Here is a 22,298-nt window from a genome sequence, read left to right on the forward strand (position 1 = left end):
ATAGCTTTATTCAAACAGTAAAATTCTCTGGAAATGAACTCCCAGGTCAACTCTGGAGATGAAGTTAATGTGTTTATATCCTCAGACAAATCCATGAGCGTCATGTGTGTAGTATTTTAAACTGTGCAGCTCATTCACTCAGACACACAAGAACAGCCAGATGGCATTGAAATAACAGCATTCCGGGTCCGCGAGTCTGCATCTAGGTATATGGACTCGATGCAGCCGTAAAACTTGCAAAATACACTAGATTAAATTGAATTCAGAATTAAATGAGTTTGTGCTTAAAACAAGGGAAAAAAAGGAAGGGGGTAGGGAAAAGGTCATCATTTAATCACCCTCACTTGTATAAAGTTTGTTGTCATGTTGAACACAAAAATAAAACGAAATAAATAAAACTACTACGGTAGTCAATAGTGCCCCAGAACTGTTTGGCTCCAAACTTTCTTCTAAATATCTTATTTTGTGTTCAACAGAAAAAAGAAATGAATGCGGGTTTGGAACAACTCGAGGGTGAGTAAATGCCTTTAAGAATTTTAAGATATTTTTTACATTAAAAAGACAAAATTATATAATAATTGAAGTGCAAAATTAAATAAAAATAAATGAAGACAGCAAGTAATTCCCTCCCAAAGTCATTAACGGCTGGGATAAACAGTTCATTACAAAAAGATTAATATTTCAATCTTTTTCATCGTGAGCAAACCTGAGGCTTGCACCCCTTCGAGTACCTGAAAAATGTTGGAGAGATCACGGAGATTGAAGATGTAGTGGAATTTGATGGCGGTTGGAAGGAACGTGGTGGTCACACGCTGATGGAATGCCAATGCCAGCTGTACCAGCTGAGAACAGCTCTTTTGCAGAACTTGTGGGAATCCCACACCACGGAGGTGTTGACTTAAGATGCTGCAATAGATGGTGTTCAGGGCGTCCACTCCGGGGAATGAGAGGGCAAATATGGAGAAATGCCTCTGAAATGGACAATATTTTCAGTATGAACACGTAGAGGCTTTAAAAACTGTATCAACACAAAAAGACAAAAGACGACCGCGACAGCAACCAATAGAATGCAGAAGGGGAGAGATGTGTTTAATTCGCAGTTCTGAGCGTGTACCTGCAGTCGGGGGTTGATGGTGAAGCTGCCTGAGGTGGGGTTCATGCAGGACACGTACTGCACATTGTGGATCTCCTTCAACTGCAGCTTGCTCCTGTCGTACCTGAGAGGACACAGCATTCCGTCAGTCACAGCGACGCTACGCACGCAAAAGCACGCACGTGCGCCGCTCTGTATGCATGCCGCGTCTTTCTTAAATCCACTGCAGCTCAAAGAAACACACAGACTTCGGCTCTGATCTACTCGTCGCATAGACAGCGAAACTGAGGCATGTTTACTTTCAATGACAAAACTCAGCCTCCAGTGACTAACAGCGCAGATAAGATAAACAGAACCTCTCGTGGCCTCGTGTACTGAACGATCGCCAACGATTTCGCGGTTCCTAACAAGATAAAACCCTTATGTAACAAAATCCATTACTGTAGTAATTAAATTCTCTATCTGAGCAAAGGTAGCAAGTCATAACTAGCGTGTCCATTGTGTAAAATAGCTCTTGGGAGAATGGCTCTATCCGTGAAATCGTATCATTTGGCTGTTAAGGCAGACTGTTTAATAAATCATTGAGATGTTCAGTGTTATTAGCAAGCGTTGAGTACCAGTGGTTATAGTCCATGTGCTGACGGATAAGGGTGTGCGGCTGAACGGTGCCGTACGTGTCCACCTCCGGCATGTTCATGTCATCAATGAAGTAGATGAGCCTCTTGCTGCCGGGTGGCCCGAAGTTCCTCCCCGCCTTCTTCTCTAAAGGTTTTTCCAGAACAGCTGCGGGAAAGATGCCAGAGGACAGACGGTTTTCAGAATTGTTTTGCTAGCACAATTTTTTCCGAAGCGAAAGCTGACGCATTTACATAAAGTTAATGAGTTTATAGATAATGCCTCAGCAACATGAAGTAATGCAAAGAAATGAAAATGAAAAGACTTTCTATGAATAGGGAATAGATTCTTTATGATTATGATACCAAGGAACATTCTTCATTTTTACATAAATTATCATCCTGACCACATTTGTCAAGCTGATAACATTCATTTTTTTCACAGACTTACAGCAAACAAATGATTTATCATTAATAATTTTTGATAATGTTGGTTGATACAAATGCACGGTTTAACCTTTGTTGCTAGAATTTAACAAAATCAAGCAAAACAATAAGTTCTACACTGTATTTCACTTTTGAAAAGTTTCATACAGAAATCATTGACTGTATACCAATGCAAGCATTTCCCAGTCATCACACAATATAATATAAACCGAGTGCTTGGACTGTTTCTTTGTAAATAAATGCTGGTGAGACAGAAAGGAGTATGCAGAGGAACACATGGGTGAGCATGCTGCCGAGTGATGAATATCAAACAAAACAGATTGCAAAGACAGTAGAGGACAACAACATAAATAAAACAGCTGACGTACGGAGAAATGTGCCGTGGGTGTATGGATCAGATCGCAAAAATATCTGTCAATGTCCAAAGGGCATTCAGGTTGCACTTTTGGAAGCGAATTCCCTGTCAGTGACGTGAAAAGGGGAAAGACTTACATACCCTGTAACATGGCTGATGTAGTGTAGTAGTTGAAGGGGACATTTTTAATGGTGTATTTCTCAGGGTCCAAGGAACTGAGTTTGTCTCCCACCAGAACGGACTTCCCAGTGCCAGCGTTGCCTACCAGCATGACTGGTCGCCTCCTCTCCAACAGACGGTCCATAAAATAGCGCACTCGGATGGTCTCTGTAGTGTGGACGAGACAGGCCTGGAGGAGAAACACCCTGGGTCAGTTCCAATCGACTTTGTTTCAGCTTGAGATGTATCTGAGCTTCCCGGCTTGTAAGAAAGCCAGAAACAACATCTTACATTATACCTGTCATGACCATATGACAATAGCACAAACCTAGCGACGTTCGTGCCAAAGCATACCTAAGATATCAAATTTTAAGGCAGCACTTCATATGCAATCCCATAATGGATTGCAGCCAGCCTTGAGACAAAAATCTATCCAAGACTGCAGACGATGCAAAAGAAATGCCAGTCAAGTATAAAGACATAAGAGACAATGAGGTACAGAAATACAAACACATCAATGCAAACCTGGAGAGGTATGTCTGGATCCATCTCAAATTTCGGGATCATTTTTGTCCACGGCTCGAATTTTTTCGTCTCGGGATCGATGTAGTAATCAAATACGGTGCCTTGAGCCGGGAACTTTATGGTTTTGAACTCCGTCACCCACCACTTACTGAATTCCACCCTGTAATCCATGAGCTGCGGCGAAAGTGTACAAAAATTACAGATTGCAGACGCTCGCAGTGTTAAAACATTCATTATTCGTTTCCAAATAAAAAAAAAGATTTGGTTCTGGAAATGAAAATACACATGTAGAGAGTGGGTTGAAATTGCTTTTTGACTGAAGTTACATAAAGTCCCACCTGATCCTGAAACATGGTCCCTCCGAAGGCCCAAACAGCTGCAAAGACAAAGTAGAGCTCATAGAGATCCTTATTGCAGTCTGGAGGAGTGTGTTCTGGGATGAGAAGACACTCCAGGAGGTAACACAGCATCTGGACCATACTTTGCTCAGGTATCGGAATGATCTTTTTAAATCTGGAAATAAGAAAGATAGAAGTTTTGTAACTAGAATTTATATGAAGTATAAAGTGATCCGAAACAGCCCGGGTACTAGGTTGGCTCGACTTATATTCTAGTGGGGTAGATATATAATACATGCACATTTTCTTTTTTACATTTTCTGTGATTTCATTGACATATCATTATTTAACAGTTAATACAAATAAGAAGTAATCATTATTTTATTTGCCAGCTGGGTATGTTTGGAGGGGCAATGCCTCCTAGCCTCCCCAGACCCGGCCCTAGATCTGAAACAGGTATGTCTGAGCTACAGAGAATGAAAACAGGACTCTTAAAGATCTAATGTGTACTGTGACTCATACACAACCATTGGGATCCAACAGAATTTTTTCACACTTTCTTTAAATACATGGATGCTGATTCATCTTTAAAATTAGTATTGAAATATATTTCAATTTTAATGTAGCACAGAATATTTGTTTGAGTTTTAATTGTGATGAATTCAGACTGGTAGAGGACATCAAGTTATGTAAACTTATGTAAACACGTTATGTAGATCAAAACTCACTTTGATTTTAAAAAGTTAGTTGTGAGTGCCAATCATTTGATAGTATATTTCCTAAATGACGTGATTAATTAATGTGTCATTTTAGCTTTGCCGAAGGAAATAAAGCATTTATGAAAAAAACGCTCTGTAGAGCAGTTTGTCCGTTTAGGGCTACCATAGAAACACTATGGTGTCTGTAGATAGAAATAGGTCATTCGACGGCAATTAAAGGGGTCATATGACATGGCTAACACTGTATTTTACACTTACTGTCCATGTTATCTCCTCTTTGCCGCGCCTCTCTGTATCGCACAGATTTTATTACAGAGTTCATTGCTCTGAAAAGCGAGGTGTAATATTATTGGCCAGTTAACCAGTGCATAGTGATTGGTCGAATACTACGAACGTGTGACGGAAATGTAACGCCTCTTACCGTATTTGGAACATCATGTTCCAACGCAATTTTACAGACAGGTATGCACACATTACTTGCGTACACATTTGTGCGGTCTTAGACAAATCATACCACAAACTGATGTAGATTTGTGGGGGTGTGGTTACACGAGGCGTTTCAGGCAGGTCTGGGTGTGCATTAGATAGAATGCATCTTTTGCTCCCACACTCAAATTTTTGAGATTTTACGTGTCTAATACATGCATGGGCCACTTGTAACACACCAAAGACACAGAAAACACGTATTTGCACCAAACAACCCCTTTAAAACATAACGCTTCATTATATAAGGTCTTTACTAACATCTGAAGACATAGTTATGTTTATTACAGCACAATGCATTTCTGTCAATAATAGATTCTTTTTACAAAGTATTGAATGAGTTATTAACCTATTAAGCGCTCTTAATGGCTGCATTTTCTCGATTATTTGGTCCAAGCCATCCATTCCGAAACATTCTTAACAAATTTATAGATTTGTTTTCTAACAAATGTAGTCGAAATGTTGGCACAATTTTATTTATGTCTAGTAGTGTTAGACATTTAAGGAAATATATAGAGAATAAAAGATCTTGAAGATCTATATAAACTTTTCAGTTTTCAAACTTTTGACTGGTACTGTATAGGGTGTTCAATTTGAGTGAAACATTTCTTTAAATGTTTTGCCTATGACACAAAATCTAAGAACAATCGGATTCAAAAGAAGAATCGCTACCTTGACCGGAGGGTATCAAGGCAGGATGGGAGATACTTGTCAAACAAAATGGTCAGATTGGCCTTCTCTGCCTGGACTTCTCTCCTGTCAATCCAGCTGGACACCGGTGGATTCCAGCCTAAATCTGCAGGGTTTATGTACAAAATGCCTGTGGGAAGAAACTGCAAAGTTTGTGTTTGCTTCTTGCCATCTCATGAATTATTTCTATAGTTTAGATTCTGAATTTCGACTCTTGTTTCCTGGAGTTTGTTTCTTATGTACTGGTTTATTGTAATAGCTGCGAGGAAGGCAACAGGGGAGAAAGTGGGGGCGAGGAGAGCAAACACTGACCAGCTCTGGAGACGGTCGCTGGTGTGGCAGTGCGTAGGTGGCTAATCTCAAACAGCAGCCTCATGGTTGGATTCAGCGGGATTCTCTCATTACTCGCCAGTGTCAGCACCTACAGTATCACACACGCAGCCTCAGAATGCTGTCAGCTCCACAAAATACAACAAAGTGTACCTCTAAAGGTCACTTCTTGAAAGGTGAAGGTCGTTTTAATGCGTTTCAGTTGAATGCGGCCTCACGCTTTTATGAAGACATTCGAATGCACTTCGATATTGAACTGGAGTTGCCTTGGCTTTACCTTGTTATCATCCATTACTGTGTTCAGTGACTCAATCCACATCGGATCAATATCGCCATCCAGGACAATCCACTTGGGTCCGCCGTGACCGATGTTAGCCAGCTCACGCATGATATTAGAAAACAACCCTGGGGGGAGAAGCACACACGTTGAGTATCGCATTGCAAACCAATGTTATGGAACTGCTGGGGAAAAAAAAGAGCGTTGTCAGCGCGTACCGTCTTTCCAATCGCGCGTGGCTGGATTTATAATGCCGAAAAGCTCATCGTTTGTGACTGCTTTGGGGTTGAGATCAGTCCACACGGGTCTGCGCTTCATGTTTTGATATGTCTTGTAGAGAGACTTGAGGACCTGGGATTTTCCTGTGCCGGCATTGCCCACCACGAACACGGAGTGACGGACGGCCAACAGCTCCTCCAGCTGAACCACCTGACAGGTCGGTGAAGAACAGAGCTGAGTTAGATACACAGTACAAGGCCATAAAGTCGCTTTGCTTAGAGTTTTTTCACTCTGAAACATTACACAGGAGGGACAAACAAGCTCGTCTGGCTAAAAGCAGCTTTTGCACGATCCTATAACTGTTGTGGATCGCATCAAGCCACACAACAACAAGAACATTTCAACTAAATGTTTTGCCTAAAGTGTGTGTGAGTTTCAGTGTCATTACAAATGTTTTCTCACCACACAGTTATGGCATAAGAAAGAAGCAAAATTAGACATCGTTCAGAATCGTGTGAACAAATTATTAGTTGTTGTCATTTTGTTTATAAGTCATTAGTTTAGTACTGCACAAGTGAAACACATACAGGAAATTCCAGAGTTATGGATGTGACATTTTCAGTCAAAACAAGAAATATAAATTCTCAAAGAATGCATTTAACACCAATTAAATGACTTTAGACAGTAAGTCTTTCGAACATTTTATTTCCAGTTTCTATTAATCGGCCGGTGTTGAAATCATCTTGAATAAACAACCTACTGTTTTCGTATGGTTGCAAAACTAATTTAATATTCCAGCAATCCAGTTTTCATTTAAGTTTTCTGTTAACCTTTGAACAGAAAAACGAACCTGGCATTTAATGTAGGCCTAAAGCATTCATCATAAAAGTATAAGATTGCAGAAACGTTCATAACGTAAATTAAGTTGGGACGGACGCAGAGGTAAACTGTGTGGGACGGATGTGCATAAGTGGAATAAAAATATCAGTTGCCGACAGACCTCAAGTACAAATCCAGAGTCCCTTTACCCACCACTACGCTCTTACATTCACGGATTTCCTTAATGTTTCATATTGAAACGTAAGTGGAAAGATTGCACTCTTGATGGTACTGCCGTGAACATCCACTTGTTCACCGAGCGTCGACTCACAATTAAATGATATCTTATAGTAGCTTCCTTCTGAGAGTGAAGAGGAGAAAAACGACTTCAGATTTTCCTTTTGGAACTGATGGTATGTTCAGTCAATGGCATTGATGTAGCCTCCCGTCGGGTTCTTTTGGCATCACCGAGGGGCTTCTCTGATTGCTGCTTTGATCTGATATCTGTCAGGGGCTGCGGTTAATGGTAGACCAGAACTTAAGCACACATCTCCCCCTCTCTGGCGCACCTGCCCTCAAACAAATCAACGACCAGATGCAAGCTGTGGCTCAGGGTGTCAGACAGGACACATCCCGTTGACCCTGGCGGTCTGGAGTCAGATGCGTGTTTCTTCTCGTGCCGTGGCTGGGGTTAAATACCTCGATGGGAGCCGGGCCTCCCTTGATGGAGCGCTGTTATGTTGTTTCTGTACCACTTTGACCTGTCTGAGATTACACTTATTTCCCCTGGCTCTAGCGAACGGAAGAGCTGATATCTAGATCTCGGCCTAATGCTCAAAATTAGAGCTCTGCTTCAGCACCTGAGGCACAATTACACTGTAATTCCTGCTATCTTTGATTTGTCCAATATATCCCTTTCCAGACTGCTTTGACACTAATGTCTATTTGCTTGAAACACAACAGCGCGTTTATGGCTCGTAGCGGCTGATAATGTGCACGAGAAAGAGGGGAAGTTGAGAAAAATACGCAATTTCTACATCCATCAGAGCTGCGCTGGTGGAGTTCCTCTGGGTTTCGATGAACCTCTGATGCTGTGGACTGTCTGTCAATCACAGACTGATGTGAGGTGTTGAAGACCATTACAGCAAACAACAAAAAGCCAAAAATAATAACATCAATAAAAAGAAGAAATAAAAAAATAAATATGCTTTCTTTGAAAACCTATTGAGACTTTATAAAACATTTCAGCAAAATATACCTTGACACGATTTATTAGATAAGAAATTGAACTTTGCATGAAAATTGTCACATCAAAGATCTTTATACCTCCAGAGCAAAATGGTCAATCAATGGTTTTCGATCTTAGCCCTTAAACCTCTTCTGAAAAGACAACAACAGTCTAATTTATTAATTTTTGTGTGAAAAAATATATGAAATCATCGAATGGTCAGTTGTGTTAACCATTAAACCATTGATACCAAGGTTATTACGAAAGTTTACCACTACAGTTAACAAGACATGGAACTATTAAAACATTTGTTAATTAAAATAAAATAAAATATCGACCTAAATGTTACACTCAACTCAATTTATTGATATAATAAATAATAAAGTAACAAAAGTACAACTCAAATTATGAAAACAGAAAATCAAAAAATAAAAGCTAATTTAAAATAAAAAAAACTACTATAATATTATAACTAGTAAACTGCTAAAATATTATAAAAAAACTAAAACAACTTTTATTTTAGAAAAAAACTATCCCCTAATATTTAACAACTAATTAAGGCTAGATTATTACCTGGATATGTTATTGCATTGTATTATTATATTAAAGTATATGTATAGTATAATTGTTCAATCTCTTTACTTACAATTGTTAATTTACCTTCATCTTGATCGCATAAAAATTACAAAATCACACAAATCTGGTTTACACCAAACGGGAATTAAGAGAGTAAATGACATACAAAGTCAATGCAAACACGTGAATAGACACAGACTTGCGGCAGGCGATGCGAATGACACGAATCGCAAATGCGCGTCAATTGCGTATTCCGCGCCAGTTGAAAAATGTCAACTCGAGCCAGAAATTCTCGCAAAGTGCTCATTGACACCTACTGTGCGTCTAGACACTTTCATTCGCATTATATTTTTTGCGTCACTCCCACGAGTAATAAAGAGCGTGGAATGCGTTTGGTTTGAACACAGGGCTGTCGCCAGGGTTTGAAAATGTTTGAGGTCTTTCGAGGTTTTTCGAGGTGTCAATAATTATACCTAATATTACCAATAAATGCAATAAATGATTCGACTTGAATCATTTAAAGTTACAAATTTTAAACATATATCTACGAACAGGGCTTAATACTGTGGCTAGTGATCTTCCAAAACAACTATTATAACTGGTCCTACCCGAGCGGGGTGAGGCAGCGTCGATTCAACCTCTTGAGGTCAGGGAGTCAGGTTTACTCCGTCACTCAGTATTTTCACTGTCAAAAACTTTTTAGAGAAATTATTTTATATGATTAAAGTTAACAATGGCATACTGTGAGGTCACGGTTCGAAAAACATGCCCAAAATAAAAACGAAAATGTTCCCATATGCAACTCCTCACTGTATTAACTTCCTAAAGTGTGTCATTATGTGAAAAAACACTGCGTGCCGAGACTGCATACCCATGCACACACTCACTCACATCTCTTTCAATCTTGTGACACCACCAGCCGCCTCCCGTGAATTTAAAGTAAAATGAATCCATCTTTTACACGGACAATAAACAGCTTTGTAAACTGTATAGACTGAACTACGTAACGCAGACAGAAGACTTTTAAACTACTGATTATTCATTCAGAGCTTCAAATTCTATTTTTGAAAATGAATAAAATACATAAGTCCGGACCTCGGTGACGTATTAGCTGGCTACGGCCATATGTGAACACAGCGTAATTGTTCTTACTGATTTTTGGTAAAAGGGTTGACTAACTTTTCATTACAATTCCATTTTGTTCGAATTTTTTCAAGATTTCTAAGCCATCTTTTAATATCCTGTTTGTGGAAAATGCCTCGAGATGGTTTCCTGAGATCCGGCAAGGCATGAACATTACGCACCCTTCATGTCCATCTCCCGTCTCTCTAATATCAGGGAGCCATCACAGAGTTCGTATTTTTCACCCAAATTTACCTTTAGCACAAAGTTGTCCTCAGCCTGCAGTTTCAGATCCAGCACGGACTGCTTGACAAATTTCTCAAAGTCCATGTCCCTTTTTCGAGGCACGTCTAGAGCCGGGAAGAGGTCCCCGATGAGCCCCATGAAGACAGGCATGTCATCAGTCACGATCTTAGGGACGTTAAAGTCTCTCAGGGCTCTCATCAGCACCTGGTCCTCGGGCCTGTCCGGATCGCCTCTCTTCAGTGAACCAGCTACCACCAGCACCGATTTAATAGCCCGCAGTCCCCAGTCATAGTGATCCTAAGACAACAACAAATACAAAAATCTACAAAAGGTCTGCGGCAAACGGTAAAAACATTCCACTACCGCAGGTGAAAAGCAATTACACACGATTTAATAATAATTGATCCAGCCGCACTTTGAATTTATTTGTTCATTCACATATTTCATAGACTGTATCAGATGTACCCAAAAACAATTTATAAAATAAACGCAATAAGATTGATGCCATTTTTATTCGAAAACAATTGGGTTTCTCGTAACGCTGCAATCAAATAAATTCCCTATGACAGATAAACATTCCCCAAACCGGCAGAAAAATAACTCTTACTAAAAGGAAGTTAAAGCTTTTATAAGAAAAATGTCTCTAAAATAAGAAAATAAGAAAAATGTATTGGTTCTTTTTGAACAGTACAAAATTTAAATGGTAGCAATAATGAAATCTGGCTGTAACATCACCATGTTATTTTTCATATTCAAGAGAAACTGTTTCATTAAACCATATCGCTGCTGTCCTACCACAACCTTGGACGTCCCGGATGTACTTTTTTAAAAGCAGAAATTCTGTGTTGTCAAAGTTGATAAGCACTTTTTGATCATTTCTATTGGTTAGATTTTTGCAAAATCCGGTGACAAACATAAATGGTGACTTAGCATAATGATTACAACAAAAAGATCACGAAACATGGAGATAAGAGGTTTTCAGCAGCGATGTCACAGACCAAATTCCATATAGAGTATATAGAGAGGGAAACATATCACTCATTATAACAACATTATTTAAACGTTATTACAACGTTATTACAATTACCAGTTACAAGCTAACTCCTATAGGGATTTTAAAATTTGGTTTAAATACATATAAAGATAAAAAAATCATCTTCCACAACCTGATTCTAAAATGTAAAACATGTTGATATTAAACAGAATATCTGATGAAACCTAAAGTGACCTGACTGATGCATTCTGCTGCATTTCTGCAGAACAAAGTGATTTGGTGATATTTACTTTATATTCTCTCATATATTATTGAAGTTATTCAATCACTGTCATCTGTTTTTGTTTAGTTACAGACACTTTTATGTCCAAAAAGCGAAACTGTGGCTTATAATACATTTGATTAAACATGATGAGGGATGTTGTCATTTGATGATGTCATTCTAAACCCACCCCATTTAAAATGATTTCAGATTCATGCATTGATTTATATAGTGTAATAGTGCAAACCTGTTTAGATAGCAACTCCTTGCAGAGCTGATATAGCGTGATGAACTTTCTGGCCAAGAGTCGAGCCTCAATAAAGCCTTCAGCCACCAACATGATCTCGCAGATGAGCTCAAAATCTGGCACGACCATCGCACATGGCCTGCAGAGCAGAACAAATGATCAACATAAGAACAGATGCAGAAATACAAAAAAAGTTTGCCAGGGATTAAACGCATCATATAATACTTAGACAACCCTATTTTAAGCATTCCTGAAAACAAACTTAAATTGGTTATAATAAAATATGCTCAGCATCCTCTAATGGAAAAACTTTATCGCTGTAAATAGCAATATTTCACATTATTAAACTTTAAAATCTCTGTAATAAAAAAGTCCAGGTGGCATCATATCTCCTCTTAAACAGACAGCAAATTTTGATATCTAAAAACAGCGGATTCTCCTTTAAGACCAAACACCATCTAATAACATGCAAATCCTAGGCTTACCTAAAGAGAGCCTTGAGGTTTTCCGGTAGCTCAGTCCTTCCAGCGTATCCAGGGTTCATAGTTATAAAGATGCCCACCGATGGAACCAGGTTTACGTCCTCACCCATGAAGTTAAATCTCTTCTTCTTGTCTCGAATAGCATCTTGAATGCTTTTCACCTGATGGATCACACGTTCTCAATATAAATGTAAATGGTACAGATTATTTGCACTTGCTGCTCTAAAGAGCAAAACAAGAATGTGATAGCACGACACATCTTAACCTTTAAAGACAGACCTGACTTGAGATTAAATGATAAGAAATTCTGTTCATATTTAAAAGCCAAAATCCTAGTGAGAAACTACACTACCCATAATTATGAACAGAGCTCCACCAATCAGAGAATTCCCTGTTACCATGGAAACAAATATTACAGTAGACTTTTAAAAGATCTTAATGGATGATGTCATCACATAACCAGGATGTATTACATCATTAGCATCCATTAGTTAACCTGTCTAGGGTTGTGTTTACATCAGTTCGGTATGTGCATAAAACAAATGATTCAGATGCTTGCAGCATTCTGACACAGTCTGATAGAGTTCAGCCTTTTTATCTGATAAACACTGACATATAACATTAGGTATGAGTCACGTATTGCTGAGTGCTGATAGAATACGATATGTGGCTTTACTTTGCCATGGCCTCATCTGAACTCCCCATCCTCGACTATACTCTGCCTTCATGAATTTTACATACTGTTCTAAAGCAAAGCAGCTAAGCCAAGTGATGGAATGTGTTAAGACTGACTAAATCAACGGCGGTTGGGAGCATCTGAGCTTTGTTTGTGAAGAAATTCGGGGAGGTGGTTTAATCCAAATTTTGGGGCTGCGATTCGAGAACAGGTTATAGATTAAGGCATCTGCCAAATGCATGAATGTCAATGCTGCTATGGAATATACAGACTAAATTGTGATCTTGGAGTCTGAACTGAACCTGAAAAGGTTAAAAGACTGAGTGCCACAACACAAAGAAAGACGGTAAATAAGTAACATCTTTCTGTTGTGATGTCCTGGCTGGTTACACGCAACAACAAACATGGAAGCAAAGTTGTACAGAAGAATAACTCTTATGGGCCAGTTAGTTTTATCGAATTAAGTCAACAAGACTCACGAATCAAATTCATGGGTTATCAGTTTGAATCATTGCAGTGACTCACTCTGTGATTCATTCAGTTAACTTACTCACTGAACTACAAGTCATTATTTTCATCATGTCTACCCATACATTCAATAAGAAACGAACAAAGGGCTCTTCGTGTGTTATGTGGACTTATGGGACCTAATGATTTGTTGCTCATATGAAACAGAGCAGGATAAATAGTTTGTGATGTTTGCGCTTTGTACATAACTTTGGATTTGCTGTATTAAACTATATTTTAATAACCAATGTATTCCGTTTAGTACATATACTCTATGTGACCTAGACTTGTGCGGGCGTTCAATAAAACAGTTTACCGTGATAATAAATGTACACAAAACTGATACTGTGGGCAATTTAAAATATAGTAACGTTTCCATTTCTACAGTAGTAAGCCGAATATAGATGGTCATATTGGACGCACTCGTCTGGACGAAGTTAACTTCCGGTTTGTGTTTGGTTATAATAACAAATTTATCTTTTATTTAATATTAATATCAACTGCATGTTAATTGTATTCATTTAAATCAAAACTACTCAATCGTTATAGTTTCTTTGCAGATTAAGTTTGGGAAGTTGAGTTTGGGCCACACGTTGTTTGTTTATGTTGTTGCTGCTGGAACGTCTATAAATCACAATTACTTTAAATCATTTTTAATCATAATTTTTTTGTGAAATATTTCAATGTTCATTTAGTTTCTTGAATGCTCCAGATGCTTCACTATTCATTTATTTTTCATTATTGTTAAGTACCATTTGGTGCTAAAAAACATAATTAAGAACAACAAAGATGATCAAACACAGTACCGTGATAATACCGTATACCATAATAGAAGGCTCAGCATCACATAAAAATGTTATACCGACACGTTGATAATTACAAGATTAGGAGCAACAAAGTAGTCATAGACATGATGAAAATATGAAATGTGTGAATTGCAGTAAATTCACAGATTTTGAGACACTGTTTATAAAAAACGTAATACTAAAATGTAAACATTTTAAATATTGAATTTCATGATTAGATATTGATTTTATTGACACAGCGTTATATTATTTTGGACAAAAATACCAAAAGCTGCTAAACATTAATTTCAATCAGTCAGTAATAAATAAATGAAGATTTTATTTTCACAGAATTATATTTAGATTATGCAGAAAACAAAAATTGACTTAAATTAGGTTTTTCTTCTTCCTCAGAAGTACTAAAATAACTGGTAATATAAATGTATATTTTTTGGAGGATCAACAGAAATACGATATAATATACTTAACTATGTCTTCAGAGTTGTATAAAGACCTTCCATAATGAAGTGTTGTGTTTTTATAACCTTAGAATGAGCAATTTCTATCTACATACACCGCGGCTCCCCTTACATGGAATTCACCGTGTTGTTTCTACAGTAGCCCTTAATGGACAAACTGCTCTAAAGAGCGAATTTTGTAAATACAGTTTCTCATTCGGCATAGAAGCGAAAACGTGACGAAATGTTTGTCTAGCGAGAGCCGCCGTAATGCTTTGAAAGGGAGGGGTGGAGTGAGCCATCGGTTGCAATCTGCAACCTCACCATTAGTTGCCGCTGAAATCTCCACATTACTCCTTTAAGTAACAGTTTACTAGAAAGGAAACCAGATTCCCAAAACTGTTATATTAACTTCACTGCCCCTGTTGACAACAGTCTCCTACCTGGTAATAAAGAAGATGAAAACAAAGTGGATCATCTGTGGCAAAACTATTCAGCAAATATGTTTCCCTTCCCATAATGAGCAAAGCATGACTAATTTGTCTCAATATCGATACGTCTGGAGCCCATGCTGTTTGTTTTATCTTTTAGCAAATGCAAAATTGATTCCATCTATCTTTGTAAGAATAAAATTTAAATGGGCTGTATCCCCACAAAGTATGCTCCTGCTTAAAATGCATCATCGAACCCTCTGCAGTTAAACGGATGCCACTTTCTGTCAGGCGGTTTATAAGAGGGCCTGACAAGCGCTTCGGTATCATTACTCTGATGTTCCGATATACTGTAAATTGTTCTCTGTGATGGCTGCCCTTCGAAAACACTACAAAGGGAAAAGTAATTCATTTTTCATCACAGGGGAGAAATACCTTTCAATGTTCTGACATTTCAGGAGAGCTGTGACGGAAAGAGCCTCTTTTAAGTGAACAAGTTAGGAGTTTCACAGATGGGTCCTTAAAACCTGACACACTGTATGGCAGCAAAACGCCTCGAAAGATGAATCCGCAACTGAACATCAAACTCCTTTATAATCGTCAACATAATCACCACTGTGAGTAAATTTCATTTGCGTGTGAAGATGATTCATACAGCACGCATTGTCTTCAAGGAAGCGTTATTTAAATGCCGGTTCCCTTCGAACCATGTGTAAACTGAAATGCATAAAAGCTCAATAGAAAACAGCAGATGCCAGGGCGTAAGCGATGATGTGACATACGAGCGGATGATATAATTGTTGAGTGAATCATAGAAGCAGAATTTTCCACACCGTTTCCTCACTTAGTGTTTTCCCTTTGCATTATATCTTTATTTATAGCTACAAACTTCCTCCAGTTGTCAAGGTTTCTAAGCCGAGTCTGACTGACTGTGAAATTCGGCATAGAAATCTGTCCTGGAGCTGGATATTCGTAAACGTGTCATGATGCTCCTTAGAAATGATAACTTACTCACCTGCACAGCCACCACTGAAAGCACCTCCACCGATATCCTGTTAAACTCATCAAAGCAGCCCCAGGCTCCTGTTTGTGCCAGGCCTTTGTAGATGTTGCCACAGGACTGAGAGAAAGATCGAGTGAGAGAACAGTGAGAAATGTGAGACAGGAAAAAAGAGATTGGGAGATTTATGAGCACCAGGGATGGGTTTTATTCGGAAGTGAATTTGAATTGAGGCAGCAAACAAAATGCAGAATTGCAATTCCGTTCTAGAGAAATTCGTCAGGCGTACGTAAACTGTTAGGTAACACTAGAGTAGTAAATATAAATCATAACAGGAATTATTCAAAAAGATGTTATAAGGCCGACGCATTTGCAAACATATGAATAATGGTCTTCAAATGATTTAAACGCCTTTCGTTTCATTTATATAAACATTGTTAATAAAAAATAACTTTCTGAGATAAAAAACATTATTATCAATATCGTTGTCATGACTCTCGTCCTGCCCTGTCCGTCACAATCATGTTCATAATACACATATAAACAATCCTGTTTTTACTACAGTTTGTTTAGTTTTTCCTTGTGTTTTTTTGTTTTTGTTTGATAAAGTATTTTGGTTTATCCCTGCTGTCTCCTTCCTGTCAGTTTCGTGACGATACTATTGTTGATAATATGATAATTGTGTTGTGAAAACACGGGGAAGAATAAAAAAGAATAAATTCAAAAATAATTACAATGTCAACCCAAATTTTGTCACTATTTATATTCTAAATGTAAACCTTTATTTTATAAAGTAAAGCGGGAAACATGTTTTTATTGTCCATTTCAATAAATATAAATTAAATTGCAGTTAAGTTGTTTTGATTACGTAATAATACCTAAAACGAATACAGCTAAGTAACACAATAAAACACATGATAACATAAACAACATGATTTGTAAAATAACAGAGTTATGTGTTTTTGCAAATAAACTCTTCATATTCAGCCACGTTAATAGGATCATCAGATCATCATTAAACTCAGTAAATAAATAGACATAACTAAATAAAAAAAAGGTACACAAGAAAATGTTTCGAATTCCCATTTAAATTCCCACTCAACATCATGAGGGGCGTGGCCAGTTTCATTAAAAATCCACCACTTGAATCAAAAGGAAGCTGCTTCATTTTCCCTAAGCCTACATAAACCCCAACAAACAAACCTAGTGTGCTATGCAAAATTTTGCAGTGCATTGTTTGTTGTCAAAAACCGTGCTCACCAGACTTGCTTCACTGAAATTCAAGCTTATAAAGAACAACAAATGCTAAGCAGGCATTTTCCAGATGGATGCATTGCATTTCCAACTCGGCATTCATATTCTGAACACCCTCTCTGTCTGCTTTCCCACCCGAGTACCCAGCACATGCTCTTTTCAGTGGACTGCATACAAGTGGAGCCTTCCAGTTCTCACTGACACAGATGAGAGGTGACCTGGGGATTGATTGTGGTTGTCTGTGATCCTAGAACCCAGAGAGGGAAAAAATGTTGTCTACCTCTTTTCCTCTCAGTTCTCTCTCTCTTTCTCTCGCTCTCTCTCTGACTGCAGTGGTGAGCCACAGCCAGTAATGATGCAGCAGTCTCAGCAGGCAGGTACAAGCCGGATGAGAAGATTAACACTGCGTCTCTATTGACCGCCACATTATATAGCTTTTTTCTGTGCCGGCAGACAACTATAGCAGCGAGCGATGATGAGGGAGGAATACTGACGAGACTTCAGAGGTAAATAAACCCGGGCATCAGAGCCTTGCTAATCTGCGGGACCCCGTGGTGGGAAAAGAAAGCCACTAACAATTTAATAAACAGCTTATAAAATGAACGACATTCAGACGAGGAATGAAAATGTATACTGCAGCAATTTCAATGTTGGGACGGAGATACAGGCTCATCGGTGGAAGCATGCTGTGAAATCGGCGAACCTGATTCAAATCAACTCCAGATCAAAGCAAGACTGTGGCTGTGTTCAGAATAGCCAAACACCATACAGTATACTTATATCATGGCTGCATTATGTACATTTTGGGATGACTGCCCCTTTAAGAGCTACAATGGTTATAAGCTCCTTTGCCTTCCTACTCTCGTATTTTAAATATGATTCATTGGTAACACTTTACAATTAGGTGCTATTTGTTAACATAGTTAATGCAATAGCTAACATGGATAAACAATGAACAATACTTATACAGCATTTAATAATATGAATTCATGTTAATTTCAGCATTTACTAATACATTATTGAAATCAAACGTTGTCTTTGTTAATATTAGTTAATGCACCATGAACGTGACATGAATAACTGTATTGACGCGAACTAACATTGACAAGAATTAAATTGTTCATTTTTGGCTAACATTCACCAATGCATTTACTGATGTTAACTAATAGCACCTTATTGTAAAGTGTTACCGATTAATTGGCCAAAACCACACAAAAATATCCCTGTCAGGCCACGATAATTGTGTATGTGCACTACTTGGTGATAACATCAACATCAGTTGTGTATATGTAACCAGAGTCAAATGAAAAAAGCAAAACCTAAAAAATGTATTGGATTTTGTCAAGATCGTTCAAGTGAACATCTCTGCCTGTACTCCTCACCTTGTAGTCCATCTGTTCTGAGCAGTTGAAAACGTAAACCATGATCCCGAGGGCTCGGCCCAGGTCCTTAGTGGTCTCGGTTTTCCCCGTGCCAGCCGGACCAGCTGGGGCACCGCTCATGACGAGATGCAGTGACTGGGTCAGGGTGATGTAACATCTGTGATGGGTCGAGAAAAAGAGATTTTAGCAAACACTCAAGAAAATTACTGTTCAATAGCATGCAATATGCGGTGGTGAACAGTACATCCCACAAATGTTCTTTTAAACAAGAACATTAACAGTTTACTGTCAATACCACACACCCGTTGGGCAATCTCAATCAACTAGAGACTATAAATGAATCATTCTTTAGAGTTGAATTGGATTCCATAAAATGGAACGGATTCCAAAAATTCATATAACCAATCTAATCGAATTGTTCTTGAATCAGTCTGAGCGGTTGACAACTTTCCTGCTCCTTGAACCGCAGATACTGTATGTCCGGCTTGAAATGAGCCCAGCTAATGACTTGATCACTTATTAAACCAAAACACGTCCAAAGGTAATGACCCGAGAACAGATGAGTGGGCTGAGTTTACCAATGCTATGATTAAAAGTTATTTAAAGTCCCATGTGGCCCCTTAAAACTAATCCTTGACCATCAAAAATGTAACGTTTTTCCAGCGATTTTATTTTCCTGCCTTACAGCTTGAATGCGCTACACCTCAGCTTCATTAAGTATACACAGATACGTGAATATGCAAAATTAGCCCCGCCTCCACACCATCTGACACAGCAGTGCAGCAATTTATTCAGCCCGATCTTTACATATTTATGCCTCAAACTGCTGATCCACAGGAGTCAAATGAGTCGATGTGATTGGTTGCAGGTTCATGACGTCATCAACCAGAACATTTCATCTTTGATAAACTTCAGTTTTATGGTGAAAACACTCAGCAATGGTTTGAAATGATACATTTTGATCATGCTTTGTCTTGAAGCACATTATAAACACCACATAAACACCACATAACATTAAAAACTCGATTTTCACTACATTTTAACCGCGAAAAGCAAAAACTGCAATATATAAAACAAACTAGAATCTGAACTGGACGAAAAGCATGCAAAGCATGTAAATGTTAATGATTTTGCTACTGTTTCTTGTAAATGCAAATGATAGGTACATCAAATTAAACTTTTTCAAAGCAAATTATTTGTGCAAAGACGTCAATGAGACATCCGTGTCAATACCCTTAACATAAATAACAAGCTAAATGTCCCGTTTATGTAACATTCCTGAGTAAAAAACATCCATCACTCTAAAAAAGGATTTCAAACAACACCAGAAATGCAAATTCTGCAAATGACTTACTTTCAAAGTCCACCATAGCTTAATGAAGCCATCTGTGCTACCAATGTCATCTTTTTTCTTGCGTAAACTCATTTCTGTGCGAATGAAAGACAGAAGTCTGACACGGTCAGCAGTGCACAGCAGAGCTCAGAGACTGACCATATGCTCAGGAAGTTGCACTGCCATTTATTTGACTATCAAACAGGACTGTCTCCGCTTTGTCATTGTTTTAAAGGGCTGAAAGACTGCATGTGACAGACCCATATAAACAGCATGCCTGAGCAACCTGCTGTCAGAATCCAAAAAGTACATAAATTATACAGTACATTTAAATATAACGTATCAATTTAAATTCAAAATGTAAATATAATGATATCCATGGTACAATCACAATTGTATTGATTTCATGGTATAAAATATTTATAAGCTTGTCACTAATATACTTTGCAAGTCTTCTAGCGGTTTTGGAGGAGGGGAGATATTGTTGAAATACACAGACCACTCAAGATCTACTTCATTTTAAGCATTTAAAGTTTTTCTAAAGCATAAGATGTGTGGTTGTAAGTTTTGTTTCAGTGTTCTTATCAGCAAATCTAAAAGAAAAGTAGTAAAACTAACTGTTAAAAAACTGTGTTTAAAGCGACATTAGAGAACTTTTGCTATACGGTTCCCCCATGTGGTTGATAAACACGATTGTGTGTTAACAGTGTTGTTAATAATGTCGCTGTATAAGTTTGCTCGTGGTCTTTACACATGAATTTGTTTAGTAAGCTTCGGCAAATGCAGAAACGTCATTTGGAAACCATTTCACACTCTTCCACAGGCAGGAGGAGGCAGGAAGGGCATTTTTTTCTCTTTATAGGAACATTATGGAGGATATGAAATAGACAAAATGGACCAAATTTCTGAATTCACATTTCTGAAAGTATATTTGAAATACAAACCCTCCTTTTTAAATATCTGTACTGTCACATTGAGCGTTGATGGTAAAAATGAAATGTTAAGTATACAGCCGCGAAGACCATTAAAGAACAAATACAGCCTGTATTTAGATTCAGAATGAGCACATTTGTCATATGTTGAGGTGTATGGTTAGTCTGCTGATCTGATATGTACGCTACTGTAATGAAAATGAACGTGACTCACTCTATATCTAACAAGATGGGAATATTCCCGACTTAACATAAATAACCATGTACTGTAAGACTTTAGATATAAAAACGGGGACATGTAAGTTACTGTTTTATCATTATATGTCATAACTTGAACCGAACTAGCGGCTCAGTGGCTTCAGTGTCATGACGTCTTGAGCAATCCAGTCATTTATATAGATCAGTGGTGATAATCCTGAATAATCACCTCGATTATGTCCCTCCTGAGGTTTGATTTTGTTGAAATCCAACAGACACTGGACTGGAATGGCCTCCATTTACAGATTTAGTGTAAATTAACATTTTGGAATGGACCCTTAAATCATAAAGTTTTATTTCTAAACATTTACACATGACAACACTGTGCGATACACTTCTTTACGTCGCTATTCTGCCCAAAATAAACATAAACATTGGAAAAAAAATCAGAAGTAACTTTTCAAACACACATGTGAACTCAAAACGTATTGCGCGCCTAATAAGATGAAATCTGGAAAGAGTGAATGGCACTCTCTGGTGCGAACGCTTCCGGTGGCTTCACCTCCTAACGTTAATTTAGCGTTATGGGCGCAATCCAGTCATTTATATAGATCAGTGGTTATCACACAAAAAACACATGTTTAGCAGAACTATTACTATTACTAGTATTACTATTTTATTGCTTAAAACTTGTTTTATTTGCAGTATTTTTAGTTTTCATTTCCTGCAAATAAATGCAAATTGACATTTGTACAGTAGGCCAAGGTTGACCTTAAATATTTGCATACCTGCAAGGTGTTTTTATGACTTAATAGTGAATGATAACTTTTACTGCCAAGGTGCATTTTTTCCCACTTTGTATAACTGACATAAAATCCAAATAGTGATTTACATATAATAACATGAATTATACCACTTAACACGACAAGTTTCTGCTTCTAAGATGGCTGCTAGAAATTGGCAAAAAACAAATATTTACCATTTAATTTCAGAACCTAATTATGGTTTTTGAGGACAGGTTAATTCGTAAAAGCATTGTGTTATGTTACTGTTCATTCCAGAGCAAGCGCAGGGCTTGTGTTCTGAGAGAGGGACGCAGCTCACCGACAACCAAAAC

General features: G+C 38.0%; 1 protein-coding gene across 1 annotated transcript in view; it reads right to left on the minus strand.

Moving 5' to 3' along the window:
* Positions 1 to 22,298, minus strand: part of dnah9 (dynein, axonemal, heavy chain 9) — a gene marked incomplete at its 5' end in the record, with an annotated part of 98,082 nt that overhangs the window by 56,111 nt on the left and 19,673 nt on the right. The window contains 15 exons of the mRNA XM_079476918.1: positions 732 to 971; positions 1,115 to 1,217; positions 1,711 to 1,876; positions 2,651 to 2,858; positions 3,194 to 3,367; positions 3,532 to 3,706; positions 5,406 to 5,553; positions 5,736 to 5,844; positions 6,031 to 6,158; positions 6,249 to 6,459; positions 10,250 to 10,537; positions 11,744 to 11,882; positions 12,229 to 12,386; positions 16,098 to 16,202; positions 18,719 to 18,875. Of these exons, the coding sequence (XP_079333044.1) occupies positions 732 to 971; positions 1,115 to 1,217; positions 1,711 to 1,876; positions 2,651 to 2,858; positions 3,194 to 3,367; positions 3,532 to 3,706; positions 5,406 to 5,553; positions 5,736 to 5,844; positions 6,031 to 6,158; positions 6,249 to 6,459; positions 10,250 to 10,537; positions 11,744 to 11,882; positions 12,229 to 12,386; positions 16,098 to 16,202; positions 18,719 to 18,875 (2,509 nt within the window). The remainder of the gene's footprint in view (positions 1 to 731; positions 972 to 1,114; positions 1,218 to 1,710; positions 1,877 to 2,650; positions 2,859 to 3,193; positions 3,368 to 3,531; positions 3,707 to 5,405; positions 5,554 to 5,735; positions 5,845 to 6,030; positions 6,159 to 6,248; positions 6,460 to 10,249; positions 10,538 to 11,743; positions 11,883 to 12,228; positions 12,387 to 16,097; positions 16,203 to 18,718; positions 18,876 to 22,298) is intronic.

This window comes from Barbatula barbatula (assembly GCF_947034865.1).
Source record: "Barbatula barbatula genome assembly, chromosome: 16".
Classification (NCBI taxonomy): Eukaryota; Metazoa; Chordata; class Actinopteri; order Cypriniformes; family Nemacheilidae; genus Barbatula; species Barbatula barbatula.